Below are 25,333 nucleotides of genomic sequence, written 5' to 3' on the forward strand. Positions count from 1 at the left end.
CTGAAAAAAGGTAAAAGGAGCTGCTAACATGAAAACTACCACCAGAGCATTTTGAGCTTTGGAGATGTACAGACAAATAATTAAGGGTGTGAATAAAACAAGGAGGAGCTGAACTCAGAGCTCACAAGAATCCATTTTGTGTAATATTGGACCTTTATATTATTTTTAAGTATAAATATAGCACAAAAGTATACAGACTTGGGTTTCCCTTCCAGAAACTTTATATCTTTTTCTAATTCCAAACCTCATGCAACATTGACTGCAATCTAAACATGTTCTCTGCTTCACAACGTTTGTTCCTCATGTTGTTAGTGCTCTACGCTGCAGGGTTAGTAAGGCTTCAGTTTGATTGCAGTGGATTCCAGCCCATTAATCGTGTGTTATGATAAAGTTAGTCCCAAGCTTGTAGTAGATTTCCTTGTTTTCTTTGCGATTGCGCGGGTACTTGTAGCTCTGCAGAAGAGCCGTGACCCGGTGGATTCCTCTCTCAGAGCCGCATAAACAAACACGCATACAGCAGCCAACAGCAACTCAAGCATTTTACGCACTCACTGCTTCTGCCAATTCAGCTCAAATTCAACTGCTCTGAAAATACATACAGCAATAAGTCTGTCAAAACTCTGGAAAAGTTTTACTATGGGAGCAGGTTGATCACATAGTTTAAAAAAACAAAAAATACCATCAGTTTTATAGTGTGTAGAAGATGTAATAGAATTTGAGTCATTCTGATAGAATGTAAAGTATTTATTTTAGAACAAAAGATGACAACCCTGTGGTCAAATAGTTTCTTGGGTACAGTATGTTTTAATATGAAAGTGATCAACTTCATTTGTTCAAAGTAGTTCATTGCACCAGGCCTATTACAAATGTTTATTTGCAACTTTCTATTATTTGGTATAATTTTTATACATCTTTCCAATTTAGTATTAAAGTAGACTTTTCAGAGCTTTTAGCCATTTTATAATTGTTTCTCCTTCTCATTTAGCCTCTTGGACTTGGAGTGATTCCTGCATGTTTGAGGAATCTTCAATCGCTTATTTTCAAGACACCAGCACATGCCCACTGCTCTGTACTGATGTAATTCTTCTATTTTATTTTCTTAATTGATGAGACGCCTAGGATTCAGCAGTGCTGCATAGTCATTTTGTTAGAAATTGAAAAAAAATCTGCTACTCAATAGTGTGATGCATAGCTATCCATAGAAGAGGCCAACAGCTACCTATTGCTTTATTGTGATGACGTTTACGGCAACGCCAATTCAATTCTTTTATTAAGTTGTTTTAGATGAATATTGCGATTTAAAATGTGCAAATTATAACATGATCCATGGGTCTCATAAATTATAATCATAGTGCAGAAACAAGCACAATAGGTCTTCTTTAAGACATGCATAACGCTTTTCACTCAAATTGCTGCTTTTACAATATACTGAGTGACTAAGTGGTTAGCACTTGTGCCTCACAGCCAGAAGCTTCCGAGTTTGATTCTTTGGTCTTCCATTTCCTCAATCAAACCCAAAACATGCACAATAGGTCAAATCTTGCAGCTAAGGTAGTGTAACTGGTTCATACAATAACTATATAATTATGCAAAATGATCCCTTTGTTTATTACAGTTTTGTTCATACCTGACGTCTGATTTACTGTGCAGTCTTGATCCTCCAGCTGCTACTTCTACATTTTTGTTTCTTCTTCATGTGACTTTTGCCATGAATTCGAGGTTTGACCGTTGACTCTTCACTTTGTAAATCCAGTATAGGGAAGAGGTCGATAGGAAGTATTGTAATCTCATGATTTAAGAGTCCTTTTGTGATTATTTTTGCCTTTATTTAAATTGGCAATTATATTGTTGTTGCATTTAAGTTCATATTGAGCTGTAATGTTGCTCTGTGTTATTTTATTCATGTGAAGATGTAGTTTGGGCTGGACCGATAAACAGCGACACATGTTGATCTTATTTTCCTCTTAATGTGTACCAGATTAAACAGAGAATGAGTCCAGGAGTCCCGCTGTGTCCTGTGGATCCTTAGTTCACCACAGGCCTCACAAACAACACAACGCAAAAGTCCACCTAATGAAGTAGTGCTAACGACTAACTTGAGATCCGGACCATAGACTGTATCTATAAATGGACATAGCTAATTTACTAGCTGCTGAGTTCCAAATAGGAAGTGATCATGGGCAGCTTTCTGGCTCCATCGACTCTTGCTCCAATTCACTTTACATTGGAAAACTGTCGCACCCTCTTTCTGTAACTGCTGCAGTGAGCCTCGTCATTCTGATCATAAAATGTTTGTATTAACATTTGAGTGACGTCACACTCACTTAGTCCACTTCTTTATACAGTTTATGATCTGGACATGGGTCACTTGGCCATTGAAGGATGGGTCAAATGCATAGGACAAGTTTCCCCTAGTGGACAATGAAATGTACCTTACTTATACTGGGGATTAGAAGGATGTTTATACAAAAAAATGTTAGGAGCCCTTTTTCCTTAGAAACTTTGCACATAAAACCTCTGACCCTCGTGATGCTGATTCCAATGTCTGTAATTCATAATCTTCTATAACATTTAAGGTGCCCAGTATGTTCTGCAAAAGTTGTAATCTTCATGTTCATTAAAATATGTTTACGTGTACTTGGAAACGTGTTAAATAAGAGCCAGCTGTGAGATGTTTCAGTCTCAGTGTGAATCCAGTGTCACAGTTGTAAAGACCATACACTAGAAAAACAAACACCAGCATTAACACCATGTGGAGTGTTTTATAATGCACTGAGCAGACATATTGAGAGACTTGTTACCGCCGCAATAGCAACTAGCAAGTCTTAAGTCTTCACTCGCCTGCTGCAACACACCCCAAAAAGTACAAGGTTTTTATTGCAAACTGCATAGCACGGTGGGTGGACAGATTGTGAAATGTCTCGAGAGGTTCAAAATGTTTCTGCTGTGTCTGATTTTCACTGGCTTAAAGCGTGAAAAACAGAACTAGTTCATTTTAAAAGGTTTCTAGTGGTCCAAAGTTATTTCTCCCTTACCTTATGCATAATTATTCACCATGATGAGTTTATAAGCACTCTTCACAACTCTCACAGACCAGTGCAGAGTGGTAGATGGTAGGGGAGACGGTAAAGCTAACAACAAGTAGCATGTTAATGTGCACTTCCCGACTGTTGGATAATAAAACGTTTTATAATTAGATGCAGACAGTACACAGGTAACAAATACTTCAGGTACAGTGCATCAACATAAAATCTAATCTCTTGGATCAACACAAAATCATGATGTTTTCCCTTTCTGGTTTAACTCCATCTACTTAATAATATGTCATACATTCAAAATTAACTTGTGCATTTTCAGTCTTAAGAGGTTCTTTTGTAACAACATCACCTTGACACATTTTTGCTCATTTAAACATTTTGAAACAAATCATTTTCTCTCCATAAAACAAACATATTTCCTCTGCCAAACATCCATCTCGCAGCTTTAAACGAGCTTTCTCAACTGGTGAATGATGGGTCTGAAATACTTGTGATAACCCCATGGGCCGACCACAATCTACCCGGAGATATGAACTCTTGTGTGGACACGATGGATCTATGGGGACCACTTTGCACAGGCGCCCCAAACACTGCAGAGGGGAGGAAGACTGCTTTATCTTTGTTATTCCCATTCTAAAGTGCATCTTTGACAACCAAAATATGCAGAGCTATCAAGCAGAAAGTCAAACTGTCAACATCTGTGTAGTTTTAACAGCCGTGTGACGTCCAAGTACTGTTGTAGTAGTTGTAGGAGCAGAAGCAGAGGTGGGTAGAGTAGCCCAAAATCTGATTCAGAGATCTGATTTAAAAATTGCACTCAAGTAAGAATATTGTTCAAAATAATATCCCTCAAGTTGAAGTATAAAATAGAGGTCCAAGAAAAAAAAAATCAGTAAAAAGGATGTTGGTTAGACTACAAGTTGTTATTGTTTTTACTGGCATGTTTCAGGTCAGATCTGTTGAGAGGCGAGCACACTCACAATCCAAATGGATGTTTTTCGAGCAATAAAAAATGTTTCTTTGGACACTCAAAAGTGCTCTACAGTGCATTATTCATTCATTCTATGACAGTAAGCCACTACTTTAGCCACAATTGCCCTGGGGCTGACTGATGGAAGCGAGGCTGCCAATCTGCATCACACCCCTTCAGACACCACCAACACTCACTCACACCACATTCATGCTTGGCAATGTGGGTGAAATGTCTTGCCTAAGGACATAATGACTCACTGTCCCATAGAGCCACTGCCTGGTATTCCGAGCTGTCTCCCATCCAAGTACTAACCAGGCCCGGCTTTGCTTAGCTTCCAAGATCTAACAAGATCCGACATTGGCAAGGAGGTTTGGCTACATGGTCTTGGATAAACAAAAATAAGAAAAATTAAATCACATCTCAAGGGCCAGTGCAAGAAACACAAATTTTAAAATCATTCAATATTACTCTGTTGAAGAGTAACCTTAAGTTTTACTCAAGTGAGCCACAGTAAAAGTATAGTGTCTGCAACTTTAGTTAAAATAGTTGAGTAAATGTAACTGCGTAGTGTACCTCTAAATAGAAGTATGTGTAAAGTCTATAAACTGCACATTGGCTTTAGCTTACACAAATATACCACGCAGTTTATTTCGATATCTTGATCAAAGCTCGCAGACTAACTGGAGCAGGACTTGGTCATTAGGAAGTGACTTTTCCACTAACAAATCTGAGGGAAGTAGTTCATATAATTTCACACTTCAGAGAAATGTAAGTGGTCTTCTGGTAAGAGCCACTGGGCATATCGAAGAAATGATTAGGCACTAACTGGATAAGAATCTAGCAAAACTCAAAGGCTAAGTTAAGGCTGTAGAAAGTAATATACAATTACATAAGCCTAATTGGTAGTGGCACAGTAGTTGGAGTTCAACCACCAATAAGGTTCTATCCCAGCTCCAGCCAGTGCATCTGATACCAAAACAGACTGGAATACAAACAGGAATGACTTTTATTATTAATTGGTTGTACAATGCACACCAGCAACACTTGACGTTGCTCATAATCGGGTCGGAGTTCAAATGTTTCGGCGTCAATGAAGCGTCTCCAAGCGGCTGAAGAAACACAGCAAAGAGGAATATGATGTCAAAATAAACTCCCAATGCCCTTTCAAATTAAGTTTTCTAAAAACACTACAGTTACATAAAAAAAAAAAAGGGGTGTCGCAACCAGGACCTTGGGGAATGACTCTTGATTGATTATGAAAAGTTATTTGCCGGAGGTGGGAATTATAATACAGTTTACAATGTCAAAGATCAATTTCACAAAGACATGTATAATGTGTAGAAACTTGCAAGCCATCTTCTCTCTTGTCTGCTTTTCTAGCCTAGTTTTAAAATGTAATTCATGGTATAGTATGCTTCTATTTGGACAGGGACAATACACAACAATACATTGACCTAAATAAAAAAAATAGGAAAGATGTATGGTGCCAGGTTATAGCAAAAATACTAATTTCCACAGGCTGATGTTAAGTAAGAGTAAACGTTTGATGTAGGTGGATGAAACACCTGTAAACATATGATACAAAATATGGTACATACATTTAATACAACACATTCCACCCATCAAATACACAATTCCTAAAAACATTCAGTTCACACACATACACACACACACACACACACACACACACGCAATCATTCAATTTCAGATATACAAATCCTCTTTCTTTCATACACAATTGCTATTAGGTGCAAACGTGCTTTGATATTAGCCCTTTATTTGTCACATGTGCAAACTTTTGAAAACATGTGCATTCAATTTCTATTTATGTAAAACAGTTTGATGTTTAAACCTGAGAATATACAAAGGCTTATGTTTCAGGGGCAGCACTGGGGTCTCTGGTGTAAATTGATACTTGGAAATACAGTATATACAGTTTTGCTTACATTACATGTCGCTGTAGCTCCAGGTGTAAAGTCTGGTAGGACACTTCACCCAACTTACCTAATGTGGTGTGAGAATGAATGATGGTGGTGGGTGGAGGGGGAAATGCAGATTGGCAGCCTCGCTTCTGTCAGTCTGCCCTAGGACAACTGTGACTGCAGAAGTAGTTCACCAGTACGGTACCAGTGTGACTAATGCAAATCTAAAGCATCATTATTAAAGACACAAATGAGGAAGAAGTTGAACATATTCATTATTTCTCTGCTTTTTATTTTATATTTTACTTTTTATTTGGTATGAACACAGGTGGGTATAAGATAAATTTACTTGAGTACCTTTTTGGAGTAGTTTGCAGGCACCATACTTACTTACTTACTTACTTCTTCATTAATGTAGTTTTAAAAAGTACTCTTACTTGACAAAAAATGTGAAAAAGTCATAGTAGTAATAAAATATATATTGAAAAGAGTATTGTGATAATGAATAATAATGCACCATCTGGCCACAATATATGTATCTGCAACAAATAGTGGTTCTGAAATGTGAATTTGTATTTTCATTTTTTATAAGTTGACATTTTTATATATATATTTGTAAAGGCAAAGCTCTGAAAAACAAAAATCAATCTCCTTTAACATCAATTATTAGCTTTTCTAGTTGGTAAACATTTACTTTGCATACACATGTGGTATTAACTCGGCTTAAAAAGATAAATTGTCTTAAAATAAAGGTCAGATGGAGCACGTAGCCCCTGTTTCAATTCTGTTTACCTTAATACTTGAATAATTATTACAAACACAAACTGCACGTACTGTAAAAATGACTCAACAAAACCTGTGCCCAAAAGACGTCAGCAGAAGAGGACTATCAGCGGCCATCTTGAGAACTGGCAACCTGCGAGTGTTATTCTATCTAAGTGTGTACTCGATAAGGTTACAGTTTTGGGTCCTAATACATACAGTGATGGATTTTTTCTCATTTAACCATTTGGCACCAAACTTCGTATTAAATCACATTTTGCCTGAGTGCGAGTCTTAATCAGGGTTTAATAACATAATATCTGTGTTTGAGTTGGACCAAACAACACACTCTAATCAAAGCTGAGTAGAATGCTCTTGTGCACAACAGCATCTGAGGCAGTTTGAACTGATAAGTTTTGGGAAAAGAACTAATATGAAATAGCTTTAGTTACAACAGCTGTTTGTAATCATATGTAGTAACGGCAGTGAAGATGCATTATCCCCAGTCTATATCACATTTATTTTCATTAAAGCTACTTGGACAAATGCAGTAGATTTGTGAGATGCTACATCTTTTTGAAGGCATTGTTAACATCAAACTTGATCCTATAAATGCAGTGCTGGCCTTAGCTTCTCGTGGGTGGGGATGGAGGGGTGTCATTAGAAATCTTGTCTATAGAACACTTTAGATTTCACATAGATATAAGGCAGTGTCCACCAGTAATCTGACCAGAACTGAAGAAGCGGCTTGGATGAGCAGTAAAACATCTTCAATTTCCTACAACTTTTTGTCCAGTTGGCAGATTTGAATTTTTCTTTTACTATGTTATACACTGCCTGGTCAAAAAAAATAGTCACCACCTGGATTTAACTAAGCAAATAGGTTGGGGTTGCTGCAGTTGGTCTGGTCTAGGTTCAGCAACAGTCTGTGCTCAAAGAATGAGGTCAGCTGACACCTGAATATACTGAATGACCAGGTTATTCCATCAATGGATTTTTTCTTCCCTGATGGGACAGACATATTCCAAGATGACAATGCCAGGATTCATCGGGTTCAAATTGTGAAAGAGTGGTTCAAGAGCATGAGACATCATTTTCACACATGGATTGTCCACCACAGAGTCCAGACCTTAACCCCATTGAGAATCTTTGGGATGTGCTGGAGAAGGCTTTGTGCAGCGGTCAGACTTGACCATCATCAATGCAACATCTTGATGAAAAATTAATGTAACACTGGATGGAAATTAATCTTGTGACATTGCAGAAGCAAAATCGAAATAATGCCACAACAAATGCATGTCGTAATCAAAGCTAAAGGCGGCCCAACAAAATACTAGAGTGTGTGACCTTTTTTTTTTTTTTTTTTTGGCATATTTTACTCTGAAGGCAAAAGAGGTGGTGGAAACATTTACATTCACAATATTGAGATTCTAATGAATGCTTTATGCTTTGCAGTGAGTGGACATTTAAGAAGTGATATTAGAGGTGGCACGTGGTTTGAACAGAATAAATGTACTCACTTAGGTTAAATGCATACAGATGAGATATAAAGTCAACAACAAACACACACACACATACACACATATATACAAAGACACACAGAGACACATAATATTTTGGGTTTCCATGCTTTTTTGGGAACATTGCACTTCATTCATTTATCTGAAAGCTGATCTTATCCTTAACCTTTGTCACGACTTGCCTAACCTTAACCTATTTAAGTCCATATCTGGATTTTAAATCATGTTGTTGACACAGATGTTGGGTTTTCATCCATTTTAGGGGACATTCCATTATTCTATTGACTTACATTAATTTTCTGGAGACTGATCCTAGCCTTAATCATAGTGCATAGTCACTACCTAGCCTGAACCTAAACCTGAATCTTAAGTTATTTAAACAATGTCTTAACTTTAAATCACGTTGATCAAATAATAACAGGTTTACGTACTGTTTTTTGTCCCCATAAGTGGACAGGTCCCATGAATGTGTAGTGTGTATACAAACAAGTGTGTATACAGATTTTAGTCCCCACAATGATATAAATGCGTGCTCAATATACTCTGTCCTGTGACACTAAATAAATATGGGGGCGTAGAGCACAGGCATGTCTTTGGGCAGCCCTGGCTAACAGTCCCTGCTTTGGGTATGCTCCAACTGCTTCTCTGGGAAAGTCTCTGTGACAAATGATGGCAGTTTTTGTTGACATCCAACGGGAACCTCTAGCTGATTAGTGAAGAACGCGGAAGCTAAATTACAGCCAATAAATGCATGCATGATCCAGGGGTTTTGTGTACTGTGTAATGTAGTGTTGTTTAAGTCAGTGTAGTGCTGTTTTGTTTTCATATACTGGTGTAATCAGAGAGCGTGCAGCCTATGTATCTGGGTTTACTTAAGAGCTATTAAAATGTCCCCACAATTTATGAAATAGTCTGAAGGACAAACAGCAGTGTAATGGTGTAAGCATATTTGCTCATTAATAATTATAAACAGCTTTACCCCAAATAGTGCTAAAATACAGCGTAACCTACTTATTTTATTGTTTTGTGTGCATTGGAGTGGAAATGAAAGAGGAAAGTTCTGGGGACCTAATAACAGTAATAGTAGTAGTAGAAGTACTTAATCATCTGGGTTACCAAAGCAACGTTGCACAATGATGAAGGTTTTTACACCAGATGTCCTTCTGATTTTTACTAATAGTGATTGGAATAAGGAAGTGTTTTTTCACAAGGACACAATAGAAATATTTGTGTTTTTCATGAACAACTTGGTGAGAAATTACTGAAACCACAGCAACATCATGCCCCACTCCAAAAAATAAATTGTTGGACAGCTTTTTATGTGGATTTTTTAAAATTAAGGCTTTGGATTATAGTATATATTCTTTCAGTTAACACATTATTTCTAAATGGAAAAAGATGACATAATACATTTATTTCATAATCTGCTAAAAGGTGCACTATGCCACTTTTCAACTGTGAGGTATGCCACCTGCTTGTTTCCATGGAGATGTCATACTTGCCTGCAACGTATCACAGTATGGCGTTAAACTTCTGTACATCACGCATATTTCTACTGCTCCAAAATACTTAGATCATGGACATAGATATATTAATGCTATACTGTGGATCATTCCAGATGAAACAAAAAATAAATCAAAATTTCCAAGGAGGCAAGAAAGTGGCAGACCCTCCATCAGAAAATGTACATAGTGTGCCTTTAAACGAGGATTATACCAATTAAAATCAATGTGGCAAAAGCTTATGCCCAAATTGGATTGGACATCACACTATTACCCAAAAGTTACTTTAATGAGGTATTCTGCATTTTTGTTTTGCTCTTTTCCCTAATATGATGTGATGTGGCTTTATTTCTGACTTATCCCTCTGGTCTGATCTGTACGAGTGCTGCCGTCACCTCCAGAGTCTGAGAGCTAATCTTATCAGTACTAGCCTCTTTGTTCCTCTATGAACTGACTTCACTCCAGTCAGCATGAATGAATGGATATCGTACCACACACAGGGCCATATGGAATAAATCAAAACTGAACGACAGAATATTAACAACTAAAACAAACCCACAGTCAAACAATATCTTAAAGAACACATATCATGCAAGTTTTTAACCATGTTATACTGTTGTCCCCTCATCAAAAACATACCAGGAGTTGTATTTTACTTAATTCACACTTTCATTTTTCATTATTCCATTAATCCAAAGTCATCTTCTCTGAGCACTCAAAAATGCTCCTTTTGCATTTTGCCAGAATTGTTTCATCGCAGATAAAGCTCCAGACTTTCTATACGCAGTTTTTAAGCCAATAAGCCTCCACTCTTTCTGTTGTGTTGTGTTCACAAACGCATGGCGCTACTAGCATAGCATTCACATTGCCTAAGGTTGTCATGGGTTTATTTTCATGCTGTTCCAACACCTAAATGCTTCATGGAAAACAGAAAGTGTGTTTTCCAAATGTTGACATTATTTTAAGTAAATGTGAAATACTTATCCCAAAGTAGCCAAGCGCATGTTTAAAACTAAATTAAAGCCACAAGAATCTACAATAGCTCGAAGTAGATACGTTTGCCCATTCAACCCATTATAGGGCAGTATCCACCAGTAATCTGACCAGAACTGAAGATGAGCAGCGAAACATCTTCACTCTTACAACTTTTTGTCCAGTTGAAAGATTTGAATTTTTCTTTTACTATGGATCATACCTGGACAACGCAGGGATTACACAGACATCCATTCAACCTAAAGTTAAAACCCCTTCCAATCTGCCATTGTCTCCAGTGTTAACTATCAAAACAACAATTACCTAGACACACATGACACAATGTTGAACCATTGGTGAGGAACATGGTCCATTAGTTTGAACTGTTCTGATGCTCTGATGACTTCCCTTCTCTCCCTCTAGTGCTGCCACACAACAGATACACAACAGCCTAGAATAGTCTTTTTTCAATTAGCACAACACATCTGCAAAGTGCATTTTCCTCAACCAGATACAAAACCTTCCTTTAGTTTTTCAAATTATTTTATTTTGTGGACCTTCTACAACCACACGACTTTTCCAGAGAAACAAATTATAATACAAATCCAACCAGTGATTAAAACTATAACACAAATACTATACTTTATATTTTAATAGAAAAATAAATACAAAATCTTTTAATAAATGGCAAGGTTATCCAACACCAACAATTCCCCCCGTTAGTAAAATTACATCTCAACATTTTAAGCAGTATTTCACAAGAATTAACCAGTAAACATGCACTTCCATACACTAGCCGTATTGTGAATGAATTGGACAAAACCGACATTGCTTCCCAGGTGTGTTCATGGTCCATTTGTTTGAAGTGTGCGACTGAAACTGCAGTGATGATAACAACACTGTAAACTATGGGATTATATATCTCTGAATATATACAAATATGATGTGACTTATTATGAACAAAACATGCTGGCATAGTCTCAAACAAACAGTTGATTCCTTATACAACATTATCTTGTGATGTAACTAAGTATTTAACAGTAATAATAGTTGCTTTACTGTTAAAATATAGTTCTAGAAAGTGCAGTATGTTATGGTAACTGTCCTTTTTGGTCTTGAAAAGTACACTTGCAATACTAGTCCCTAACGAATCCCCAACCAGGTACCATGAAGTGTCTGGACTGAGAAAGCGTCTGACTGCAGTTTGCCAAAAATTCAGTTTTCGCAATGACATTATGTCCTATATAGTTATAATGGAAGAAGAAAGCTTTGTCTATCAATATATAGTGAAGAAAGTCATGCAGGAATTACAAGTAGGCTATTTTAATATTGTTGTTGCTCTAAGATGTAGAGAAAACTGACAAAAAAGAAAAACGTTGAAGTGGTACTAAACAGTGTCTTTTTCCCTTTTTTTCTCGCTACTGTGTATATGGTGTTTTAGCATTATTATAATTAGTGCAAAGTAGGTAAATTTGCAGCTTTCTGATCAGATTGCATAAATCTAAGTCTGTGCTCCCTCCAGTGGCCTCTGTAATTTCCAGTAGCTGGTGACATCACACATGACTCCCCCGATTACAGCCAGGTGATTCTGAGAACGAACACTTGGCTCTAAGGGCAGAGTCTGAAGTGTGGATACATGTTAGACCAATCACAGTCACTAGACCCTGCCGTGTCTTTTCTTTAGTCCTTCAATACTGTTTAGTTGTTCTGCTTGAAGGGGCGGAGTTTAGGTGTTTAGTCCCACTTTAAATGGCAGCTCTACATTTATCCATAGAATGAACACATTATCTTGTTGAGTAAATGTGTTCAGCCGTTCATAGTGATTAAACCTATTGTATTTGTGTAAGCTGGGGTTATCTCCTCTGAGCCCTCCCTGACCACTTCAAAGTCCTGGATGTAGCCCAAGTCCTGATAGGCTCTTCAGATCCGACCTCAGATCTCTTCCTGTGTCTCTGAGGAGCAGGCCCATTTCAGCTTAGTTATTTGGCACAAACCTAAACACGCACAGTCTTGTTAATGCCCTCACTTACTAATGTTTACAGACTACTGGAGACTTACAAACTACCACTGACTCTGTTCTATTTGATCTGCTGTACTGGCCTAGCCCAATCTACCCAGGCATGTATTTAACATTTCATCAAATTGTACATTTTGCTAAACCATACAAATAGGAGTCAGTTGGAGGTATAATCACACTATCCTTCCATCCTGACTTGGGACAGTGCAAGTCAGGATGGAAGCTTGGCGCTAATTTGTTGCATCTGTCTCTTAAATACACATCTCTCAAAAATTCTCATATCACGCAGGACAAAGTTTTTAACTTCTTTTAGCTGAGATAAGTAAAAGTTTGGTTCCTCGCCTGTTGATTCGGCTGTTTCTCAGTTCTCTGTGGTTTTATTTTCCTTTTTACTCATAAGCTGCCATGTTTGTTTTGACACAAATTGACCATGAGCTTCTCTGATTCGTTAATCCACTTGTCAATCATATGTATCTGAACTGTGGGAGTCACAGCATGTGGTTTTACTATTTTGTAGTTTCTTTGTTCTTACCTTATGCCATGATTGCTGTTGCTGTTACTTTTCACACCTGTAACTCTTATAGTTAAACTAATAATTACATTTTTAATAAAACTGATTTTTTTTTAACTATCGACTTCAGTGAATTAGCCCCCAGGTATAACTCCTATTTACTCACACAAAAAAACATTAACAGTTGTCATTCATTTTCATTTTACCTGCTTATATGTTACTTTTATATTCCTCTCTTTCAAATATGTATAAGTTAGATTTTCCTAACAATCACTTCTAAATACATATAATTACCCAGCATGCTCCACTGCTCCAGCTGACACAATTTTTACTGATTGAGTGAGCAGAGAAACCAACTTCAAACCAGCAGCTTCAACAGTTCGGGATTTTTAGAACCTTTAAATTAACCAAGTTGTGTATTGTTTCATTCATGCATGAAATGTTTTTATGATAGAAAAAAAAAGAGAAGAAAAAAAGCCATGCCTATAAATAGCTTAAATATAGTGATATGACTGATAGAGAGTAAAAGAGCTAATTGTGCTACCAAGCGTTTGTTCAGATATGGCTGGTGGTTCTCATGTGGTCAGTGGAGCAGTAGAGCAGAGGAAGTCACAAATCAGATTTTAAAGCTACGATTGGAGTTCACACAAGCACACAAAGATAAAGAGAAATCGCACACGGCTGGTCTCACATCACTGAGTCTGGACTACTGTGGAACCTGACTGAGAACTGCTTTGAATAACATGACATAAGATAAGCTCTCATAACGGCTTAAAGTCAGTCATACTTATTTCACTAAGACATAGTTAACTTGATAATATTTCAGACTTTGCTGTTAGTTTTCCCTAGTTTGTCAATTTTGGTGAAGTTTATGATTTTACTTCATGGTTGGGCATGCAGCAGATATGACAAATGTAATGGACTCAGACTTTAACAGCCAGATGAAATCAATAACATCTGCAGCTTTTTACCATTTGAATAAACATTGCAAAAATTAAAGGTATACTGCCAATAACAGACAAGCGTTAAGACAGCTGCAGCACATCCAGAACACTGCTGCCCGGGTCCTGACTAGAACCAGGAACTATGAGCACATAAGTCCTGTGCTCAGGTCTCTGCTCTGGCTCCTGTGGCTCAGAGAATAGACTTTAAAGCAGCTCTGCTTATGTACAAGTCTCTCCATGGACCAGCACCAAAGTACATCTCTGACATGTTAATGCCATATGAACCATCTCACACTCTGAGGACTTCAGGGACTGGCCTCCTGCTGGTGCCCAGAGTCAGGACTAAACATGGGGAATCAGTGTTTCAGTTTTATGCAGCTAAAACCTGGAACAGTCTTCCTAAAGATGTGAGACAAGCCTCTACTTTGACAATGTTTAAATCCAGGCTCAAAACGGTTCTGCTTAGCTGTGCATATGACTGAATGTTTTTTATTCTGCAGTCTTCTCTTTTAATAATTTTCTGATGATTATTTATGTTTTGATTTGTTTGTGATTTTAATGTCTTTCTTATTCTGTAAAGCACTTTGTGTATGAATTGTGCTATACAAATAAACTTCCCTTGCTTTGCCTATAGGTAATTCCATAACTGTTACCTAATAACCAAACTGTAAACAAGGCTTTGTCTAATAAACAAAATAGTGTGATTTGACAACTGAAAATATATAACAAGCAATATGATTTTTTTTGTTTCACATGCATCACAGAAAAAAATAAATAAATAAATAAATTGCACGGTCATGTTTGGTTGAACTCAAGACACGACAGAATTTGTGTGGACTAGACTGATGCCAATCTGTATAAAAAAGACAGAAAGATCTTTTGGATTTGACAGGCAACAAACTGAAGCTTGATTGATGTAAAACTATGATAAATATTACCACAGGCACTATCTCATCAAACAAAAATAAAAACTAGAAAATAAATAGCCATATGCAGTTTAACAGAGTTGAACAAATATTCCAGTTATAAAATGATATTAAAAAAAAAATCCCAACAATTCTGAAATACTTTTTTACTCTCCCAGAAATTTCTAAAAATGTTCTGGTTGATTTGTGTTGAAAGTGACTTGCTGACAGCAGTGACGAGGATGTAGCCATGCTCTGGACCCACGGGGTGATTAGATAGTGATGTTTGAACCTGTGTGAACCCCAAAGGTCAAAGGTGAAAGGTTGATGCTCTGTCTTGTGTCATTATGTTGTAGATTTCAACTGTGGACCTGGCCTGTGTGTCCTCTGAGCTTTCACAGCGTGGGTGGTAAAAACATCAGTCTTAGCTTGAGTCACTATCATTTTAAATATGATGGAAATTAGCTTGCTCATACTATAATCTGTGGTTCAGATGACCTCACTAAATCCCACAGGTCTGTAGTGTTTATTTCAGATGAGGAGTGAAAAATAGTCTTGTTAGCATGCAGAATTGTGGTTAAATATAGCTGCACAATTGTCACTAAATAAATAACTTTAAGACTTTCTGGAGCTCTGGATTTATTCAGAAGTTAAACAGGAATGAAGAGTCGTGCTCCCATCGTATGCTCTTTGAACTTCCTCCCAGAGTACCCATGGGTTTCACAATGATAAAATTAGAATAAAAAACATAATACTGAATAATCTGAATGGTCAAAGTTCTCAAGCAGTTCTAGTAACAGGCACAATAGGGCTGCAAGATGTTAGAGGCCGGCTCAATAGGCCGCAACAAAAGAATGGGGAGGACATAGACTCAGTGTATGTGAGTCGTGTGCCGTGTGTGTGTGGGGGGGTGTGTGTGTGGGGGGGTGTGTGTGTGGGGGTGGGGGGGTGTGAATCATAGACAGTGTGATAATGTTTTATGTAAGTCATGTTGGAGGACCCTGGCAAAGATGAATCACAATCAAATCGAAAATGAAATAAAAAAATCGAAAGATATTTTAAGTACCATAATTTCCTCCAATGAACAACTAAATATCCAGTCTTATTTGGAGCAGAATTAAAACTGCTAACCCCGTAGTTTAGGTCTGTACAACCATGTTCTGAAATGTGATTCTTGTAGTAGTTTGTTACTTCATATCTCATGTGTTTTTGTCAATTCACCTGGATGTGTTAAAACAAAATCCTAATATTAATACATACATACATCATACATCATACATTGCAAAACTAATCATAATCACAATGCCTATTCAAATAATCTCTATATTTTTTTCCGAAATTGTTTGGCTCTAACTTACAATAAAGTATATATCTTTATAATTCGTGTGTGATTAAGGACAAGCTATTTCTTATGATAACTACACTTAATGTTCATGTTACGTTAGGCAGAGATGAAACTTAAACCTCTTCAAAAGCTCAAAGACCAGTGGCCTCCTGTCAACTTTTGTGCAGCAGAATTAATGAACTTCTCACTCGCTCCATTAACACAGGAATGTATCTAAGTCTTACATGCGTGAGAGGAAACCTGATCTATGCCATCTTCCTGTCAGGCGTGAGTTTAAACCAGAATATATCTGAGTGCAACCAAAACATGACAACCAAACTCTATGCCATTTTACTTTTTTTTGTTGTTTTTTTTTTTTTGCAAACTTGAACGGTGACAGCTGACATCTTTGACTGAATGAACTTAATTTCCCAAGTTTTAATATTTCATCCAAACATGCACAATAGATTGATTTCCTCTGCTACTGTAGTCACAAAATGACAGGCCTCAAAATGTACTCTTTGTACTCTTTTCATGAGCTCCCAAGAAAAATAGTAAATTTTTTTAAAGGTAGGGAGCGCAAATTAAAAGCTCAAAACTAAGCAATATATACCCAATGGTGTAAGGTAATGAAGTACAAGTAGTAAAGTACTGTACTTAAGTAGAATTTTACTTAAAAGTACATTTCAAGTGGATTTTTTTTTTTTTTTTTTTTTAACTGTATTTGAGAGCATGTTTCTGTACTTTCTACTCCACTACATTTTTTTCAACTGGAGTGAAAAGTAAGTATTTTATTTTTACCATCCTAACATCCTACGCAATACGCAAAATGCATGGGAAAAAATTTAGAAATTGGTGTTATATTGCTGCTGAATAAATTTCTGCAAAATATCCACCACTGCATATAATTTACATTGTAGATTTGAATTATTTTGAATTTAAAAATGTATTGTGTATAATCAAAACAATGACATTTTATAAATTTGTCATAACTCAAACCAGCAGATAAACTCCATAGGTAATTGTCAGAAGACTGAGCATAGGCTGGGCAGTTGGCTTTTATCTAAGTAAGTAACATGTCACTGCTCACGGCTCTGCTGTTGATAACGGCAATTAATAAAATTTTAAGTGATAAATTGCTTCCTCCTCCGGTGGGAGGAGCAGGAGGAAGTGTCTGGGGTGTGACAGAAGTCTGGGAATCCCTGCTTAGACTGCTGCCCCTGTGACCCGGCCCCAAATAAGCAGAAGGAAATGGATGGATGGAGAAAATATCACGATAATACTTTATTCAATGACACAATAAACCTAGTATACTAGAAACCTAGTATAGTATTGATAGAAAATATGAGCTGCCAATAAATAAAAAGCAGAAATACAAAGGCAATTGATATTGCTATCTTAATCAGACTTGTTCTGTTGTGTTCTATTGTACTGGTCTACAAAGTTTTTGACTTCAGTTGCTACACCTCTATATGGGCAACATTAATTACATGAAGCACATCAAGACGGTACTGGATTTCTTGCCATTCTTGCATCTGTTATCTTTTGCTTTAGTTTAGTAATGTCCCATATCTTAAATCTGATTAGAAACTTTTATAATCACTAAGTACAATAGAACAAATCAAATTATATATTGTATCAATTGCCTTTGTAATTCAATTTTAGAATTATAAAGAGACTTCATGGACACCATGTAACTGATATGTCATTATAGGAATTATTGTGACAGTTTTAATACATGGATAAAACTAAACCTCATGTAGGTTTCTGACAAAGGAAGATATTTTTCCACAATATGCCTTTAAATTACAGTTCTCAATCATCTGTGTGTGTGTTCCTTCTCCACCCATGTGCCCTGTCTCACTGTCAGCTATAGGTGCATTCTCTACATGTACAGACTAATGAAGCTCTATATAACTGCTGCGTGCCTGATGGATAGGGCCTGTTCCTCACACAGTGGCATTAGTCATTCCTCTGTAAGATTTAGAACATAATGATGATGAATGCACATCGGGTTCCTCTAAGCGTGATGTTTTCTTTAGACATAATCGGATTGAGCAGATCTACTTCACCTGTTGCAGTCAAATCACTCCCGTCTGTGTGCGCCTCACTGTCCCTGTGTGAAGAAGTCCAGAACGGGCCGGGGAACTGCTCATTAAGGCCTAATGCTACTCATCTGGCTCCGGACCACAGCTGTGCACGCTCTACCATGAAAGACGTGGGTGGAAGGGTGCATATGATTGATAAAAGGGGGTGGTTGAAAAATGTAAGTGTGGGCCAACAAAGATGTGCAAAAACTTTGACTCACTCACCACTAAAGAAAGAATTAATTATTTTAAGCAAAAGGGCAAAATTTATAATATTAAAACATTTACTGAATAGGAAGCTTAAACAAAGCATTTAATGTATATTCTAAAGGAAAATAGGGGTGGGATTTAATATGTTTTTTTCTTCCCGCTCCTTTTCAAGCTTAAATAAGAAAAAAATATGTGAAATGTGGATTAAGTGTACTGGATACATGTATTCATTAATCTGTTTGAAATAAATAAATAAATGAAATGCACATTGAAATTTGGAAGAAAAAAATAAACCTGGTATTACCTGGTACAAGGAGAATGCAGGTCAAGTAGCAGAGCCCAAAGGGTTTTAAAGTGACCTACCTGCTGTGGTTGAAAAGTCAACTGCATGATTCCACGGAAATAGAAAGTTAAAACCGTCTTTTTTCCCATGGACGTAGATATGTTTTATGCCATAATGTAGCCAAATGAACAATATTCCATAGAAACAAGTGAACAAGGCCTTCCTCCACACCAAATAATAGTCAGGTTTGTGGAGATGCAAACCCACTCAGAGTAACGACACATGTTTTGTTTTTTGTGTGTGTGTGTGTGCAATAAACATATCCCAAAAAAAAAATCATGCTTATATGGGGCTTTAGATAGAGTTAATATGATAAAATGAGATTCAGGATCAGACCCACGCCTCAACCTCCTTCTTCTCCTATTCAGAGAAGCACAGCTCACCTTAACCACACTTCTAATTATCCAGAAACCCTATTTAAACAAACCTATTCCGGCAACATCGTCTGCTCTCTCGACCCCACCCTCCCACCCGTTGTCCCTTGTTCATCTTTCAGTCTGAAGACCTCATCATCTACAGAGGGGGGTCCTGAATCGGCTAGAGTAACCGCTTGAGACAGAGGCCCCCATCCCGATTCTCTACCCAGCCTCCACATCTACACATATCAATAAATACTGTACACCATTGTTGTGGCATGGTCCTTACTAATGAAATACATTTACATATTTACAGGGTGCAGCAAAGTTTGGTGTGTTTAAGAATGCGCTGTCATTAAGAATACATCTAATGAGCATGGTAACTTGAGTTTGGCAAGGAAGGCAGTGTTTATTCAACACTTGAAGCTGAGCACAACACTGGAAGTAATTATCCACCATTAGTGTTTGAATAGCACTCCTGTATTGTCCCAACTTTCCTGGAGTAACATGCTGACAAACCGTGCTTTACTGAACTGTGCTTGCTTACCTCATCTGGCCTGGTGGCAAAGTGTCTTGGCTGCCCCCTCAAAGAAAAAAGTCCAAGATTATCAGTATTAGGTTGCATTCACTTTTGTACTTGTTTGTTCCTGGTTTGAGCCCAGTTAATTCTAAGGTAGTTATGGTTTAGTCTTGTTTTAGTTTTGGTTACCTTGTGCTCTGGTGCAGTGGCCACAAGAACTCTGAGTAATTCAGCGTGAAGCGTAGTTGGTTGGTCAATCTATATCAGTGTTCCCTGTCTTTGAGAAAGTCCTGGTTTGAACTATGTAGCCTAATCTGACTGTTAAATACTGCCTTTTAAGAGTTTGCAGAAGACATATGTTCTCCTTTTTCTTATCAGTTCGTAGTGCCATATTTGGAACAGACAAGTTGTGAAGTAATCTACATGCAGAGCAGCTAAAGCCACATGCGGGAGAATTATGGATGGTTAAAATAACACTGGACTGTTGTTGTAGTGATTGAAACCAGCTGCCACTCACTCTGCTCCATCTGTGATCCAACACAACCCCAACATCTGTGCAGCAAGTCTCCTCAGATCAGACACTCAACAGACGTGTATGTGCCAGGCCAAAACACCAATGACAACATGCTTACTCTGTGTGCAGGGCTGTGAATATACAGTTAGGTAATGCTTAGAAGAAATAAGGGCTAATCATTTTATAAAATATACAAAATGTAAAATTAAAACAATGAAATGGTACATGGAAAATATTTGGCAGATGGACGTTTGGAAACTCTACCACAATTAAAACTGATTTATTAGCAAGGGTAAAAATCAGGTAATGGTGTTGAACTTGTGTTAAAGGTGATGTGTTATGTAAGACTGACTTTTATGAGCTTTTAAGAATGTTGAGACAGCAATCCTTCTTAAAATAAATAAATAAATAAATAAAATAATACCTTATTTTTTACAGGCTCGTCAAACCCTCTCAAAGTGCCACACTGCAGTCATTATTCATTCACTCCACCCTCCCGAATGGTAACCGACTTATGGCCACCAAACATTAGCCCCACTGACCAAAACCAATCACTCACACACACCCCACCTCATTCATTCTACGCAATGTGAGTGAAGTGTTTTGCCTAAGGACACAACGACAAAACTTGGTCTGAGTGGGAATCAAGCCTTTGACCTTTAAGTTGGTCAACGAGTTTTCTAACCCCTAATCCTTCACAGTAAGGACACTCAGAATTGTATTTGATTGCTTTATGCATGCTTGAGTAATCCTGTTGAAAGTTTGTTTTCACCTACCCCCATCCCCACCCATTTTTCTGTATTTACTTCAGTCTTACATGTATGGTTAAAAAATGCTGCATACTTTTCAACCATAAAAACCAGAAACAAGCAATAAAACAGTGAAATTCCTCCTCTCATTTCAGCAACTCTGAACAGGAAGTCAATGGAGCTGGTTTCGATTATCAAACTGTTTTTGATCAATATTGATGTTGGCAATGGACAAAATGTATGTTACAGTTCATTACTAGCACATCCACAAAACCTGCAAATATGACAGAAAATCCACTGATATGACACAGTAATGGTCGTTAAATAAATATGCAACTTTTCTGGTGGAAAGTTCTTCACATGCTTGTCTCTATGGAGCTAATATTGCCTTGCTGTTTGAAGATTTCACAATATGTTGTTAACTTATCGTCATGGGGACAAGTAGATAATGCTACCAGGGCAAGTTACAGGCCGGTTCTGTGGAGAAGCAATCCAGTAAAAATTCATGCTTATCAAGGTATTTTGAGCAATAAAACACATGTTAATAAATGCAAGATAGACGTTTAACGCAGTTCTGTGGGACTTTTCAGGGAAAGCAGCGAGACTCACCAGAAAAGTTACACAGTGCACCTTTAAACATGTTATGATATTGTTCATGTCAAACCATACCTGGAGGTGGGTTGTTATTTATTGATATTGGTTTAACCCCGTCAGATCTGAGTTCATCTTTCGTCTTCATCTAATTCTTCCCCTAGTTTTATTGCATTTAAAATAGCACTTTTAACATTCTTCACACCTCACAACACTCTGTACTGTTCTTGACCATTGTCCAAGCAGCCTGTTTTGATATTCCATACCAGCAAATACAGCACGACCCCAAGAGAGATGGACTGTGTTTGGGCTGCCATAACAAGCATTTTTAACAGCCAGCTTATTTGTAACCAGATGTTTTGACAATGTAACATAAATGTATTTTCATATCTGGACTTGATCTTGCATTAAACTATATAGTCATGTTTTGTAAGTTGACTGTGTATGTGAGGCTAAAAACAATGCTGTAAATGCTGCAGTGAGCCTCGTCATTTTGGTCTCAAAATGTTCGTATTAAGCTGCTCTACATGATCCAGGTACTATTTTTATTATTTTGTTGGTAAATCAAGATACAAACATTAATAACCGACAAATCAGGCGCTTTCTTTCCCCGAGGTCCAAGCAACAGGTTTGATTGACAGGGTTGCTAAGTGTCCGCTCTGTGCTAAACCAGTGGTGCAGGCGGAAAGGAAAGTTATCTTCATCAGTATTGCTCTGGATTGGCTCTTTGGTTGCTATGATATGGCTGGAAATCCAAATATGGAACTTGGCTCCAAATTCGCAGGAGCAGAACACTATGGATAACGTCACACTCCCTTAGTCTACTTCTTTATACTGTCTATAGCAAAATCCTGATATTTAGCAGATTATGACCAGAAAATTTACAAATTCTACCATAGAATTCAAGCTGACCGCCACCTCAGTTTAAAGTCATACTGTGGAAAACTATAAGCACGTTTAAGATCACAGAAAGGAAGAGAGAGCAACAGGCCAAATCTGCAACATCATGGAGTCAAACAGGTGTTCCTTCTCTAGACAGTCAAGCTACAACTCAGATCTGTGATAAGGTGCTTGTAAAATATAGCTTTAGACAAGTTTTACTTTATAAATACTAACAGAGCTTCATCTGGGGTCCCATTTATACATTTTAATGTGGAATTCTGAAACGTGTATGCAAGGATAAAATGCAGACATCCATAAACTTCCTCAAATTTGCTCACTTGTCTCTCTCAGCATAGATTCCTTTTGCTTCATCTCTAAAAACCCTAATGTGCAAAGTTAAAAGTTGTTTTACCAGACAACTCATTTCTACATAAAGCCCTCTTTATAGATCACAAACACAGAAGCTAATCATATGTAATCAGGTGCTTAACAGTGGTAAAGGGGAGTCACGCAGACCACTAGGTGCATAACCACTCATAAAGAGGATAGCATGTAAACAGAGGCAGGGCAGTTTCAATTTAAAACTCCTCCCTTTAGGGGCAGGACTTATTTAACTTAGTGTTAGTATAAATCCTAGTTTCGCAAGCCAGAACCATCAGATTGAAAATAACTTCTGGATGGGAGTAGATGGGGATTTCAGAAACAGTCTCAAGATGACTTTGTGGGATTACAATAGCTCATCACTAACACAGATGTTATTAAGCTCTTTTATGCCTTTTACGTGATATTATATGTGGTCTCTAAATGAAAGTATTGCCATATTTTTTGCTATATGGTTTTAAACTGTTTAAACTCTTTATTTTGGAACAACAGATATCACTCAACTCAACTCATTTTTCAATTCACTCTTTACAATTTTTCCAAGCAAGTCTTCACCCAAATCTTGCCTTACCTTTTGCAACCACTGTGTATTGTTCTCCATGGTGCTCTCCAGCCGCTGTATCTTCTGTGTGGACCAATCAGAGTCCTGAGTCGTTGGGGAGTCTCGTTGGACCACACTGGCTCCTGGTCCGACCTCAGGGACCTGTCCTCTCCCCTGACAACTTTCCAACTCCGGCAGCACGAACGTGTAACTGCACTGTCCGTGTTGGATCCTGTGCAACCTTCTTCTCTTCTCTGCTCCTCCACCAGTTTTGTCTCTCCTCTGGATCTTCCCAAGTCCTCTGTCGGAAGTGCTTGTAGATCCTGCAGCATCAGCAACAATAGTTAAAGTCCATAGAATGAGTAGTAAGCTCCAGTAGGGATTGCAATGCCTCATGACGGTCCTTTGAATGAAAGTTGTGTCTTATTTCTTAATGGGGTAAGACAGAAAATAGTTCACTTTAGGATAACACATAGCATGTTGTCATACAAGTCCATAGTACTACAATGAGCGTCAATCCATGCTACAGGTATCTGAATAATACTAGAGTAACAAATATTTAGAGAAAGTAGAAGTAAAAAGTAGTTTGTGTAGAACTATTTGAAACAGGTGTCTCCAAAGACTCAGTTACACTTGTTGTATTCCAATTAAAGTTACATCCATTGTTGAAAATATGTATGAACAAGTTTCAAAGTTTGAAAAGTAAAGTAAAATCCAAAAATTCAGAGGAGAAAGAAAGTTCTTAGTTGGTGGTAGTGTCTGAAATGGTCCACAGAACTGATTCAGCCCCCTTCTTATCTGGGACAAGCCAAGGAAACATGTGAAAGAGAGAGACTGGACAGCCCCGCAGAGGAGGAGAGGGAGGGGGAGAGAAAAGAGAGGGGGGAGACAGAGGGGAAGTGACAAAAAGGATTGAGCAAATAAGAGAAAGTTAAAAGAAAAGAAGAATTCATTTGTGCTACTATGACAACATTTTGTGTTTGGACGTGACCTACTCTACAATATACTAATTAAAAGAAGACTTATTATGCTTTTTTCACAAGAGTATTCAATATTAAAACTGCACTCTGTAACTTTTCTAGTGAAATAAACCACATGCTAGCCTATATGGCAATGCTATTAATTAGCTTGGAATGTTCCACAGTAAGGCATTAAAATAATATCGTCTGCATTTATTAATCAAGTAAGGTGTTTTTATGTCTGCATACATTTGCATTTTCATTGTGAGCAGACTTGCCTCACCACAAATTCAACTTGTAACTTGCCTAGTAGCATCTACATGGAGATAGATAATCTAAATGCCATACTGTGGGACATTCCCGGAAAAGCAATGACATTACCATGGATACAAGCAGGTGGTAAACCCTTCATCAGGAGATGTAGTTTTTTGAATAACGCTCAAGCTTTGATTGTAGGACAATACAAGATTTTATGCATAACTGAATCATTCAAATACAGCTATTACTCAGTAAGTTAATGATGACGGAACATTGTTATAACATGATCAAAAATATTCAAGTGAAAACTGATTAATATGGGATTCTATCAAGAGGGTCTGTTGCAAAAAATCATTATGACTCAAAAGTTGTTTTGAAAAGGATATTTACAAAAGCAACCAAAACAGACATATATTTGAACTAATTTATTTCTTTTTCATTTCTCTAAAAAAGATCTATTGAGGGAGAACCAAAAAGAAAGAAAGACATGGGATGAAGTGGTCAGGAGCAGAATGATACTGAACACAGCAATAGCAGTAATTCTGGGTCTGG

General features: G+C 37.4%; 1 protein-coding gene across 1 annotated transcript in view; it reads right to left on the bottom strand.

Annotated features, from left to right (window-relative positions):
• Positions 1 to 24,142, bottom strand: part of angpt4 (angiopoietin 4) — a 63,278-nt gene extending 39,136 nt beyond the window's left edge. The window contains exon 1 of the mRNA XM_055221695.1: positions 23,595 to 24,142. Within this exon, the coding sequence (XP_055077670.1) occupies positions 23,595 to 23,960 (366 nt within the window). The 5' untranslated portion in view covers positions 23,961 to 24,142. The remainder of the gene's footprint in view (positions 1 to 23,594) is intronic.
• Between the last annotated feature and the right edge of the window lie 1,191 nt (positions 24,143 to 25,333).

The sequence above is a fragment of the Periophthalmus magnuspinnatus genome, chromosome 5, assembly GCF_009829125.3.
Source record: "Periophthalmus magnuspinnatus isolate fPerMag1 chromosome 5, fPerMag1.2.pri, whole genome shotgun sequence".
Classification (NCBI taxonomy): domain Eukaryota; kingdom Metazoa; phylum Chordata; class Actinopteri; order Gobiiformes; family Gobiidae; genus Periophthalmus; species Periophthalmus magnuspinnatus.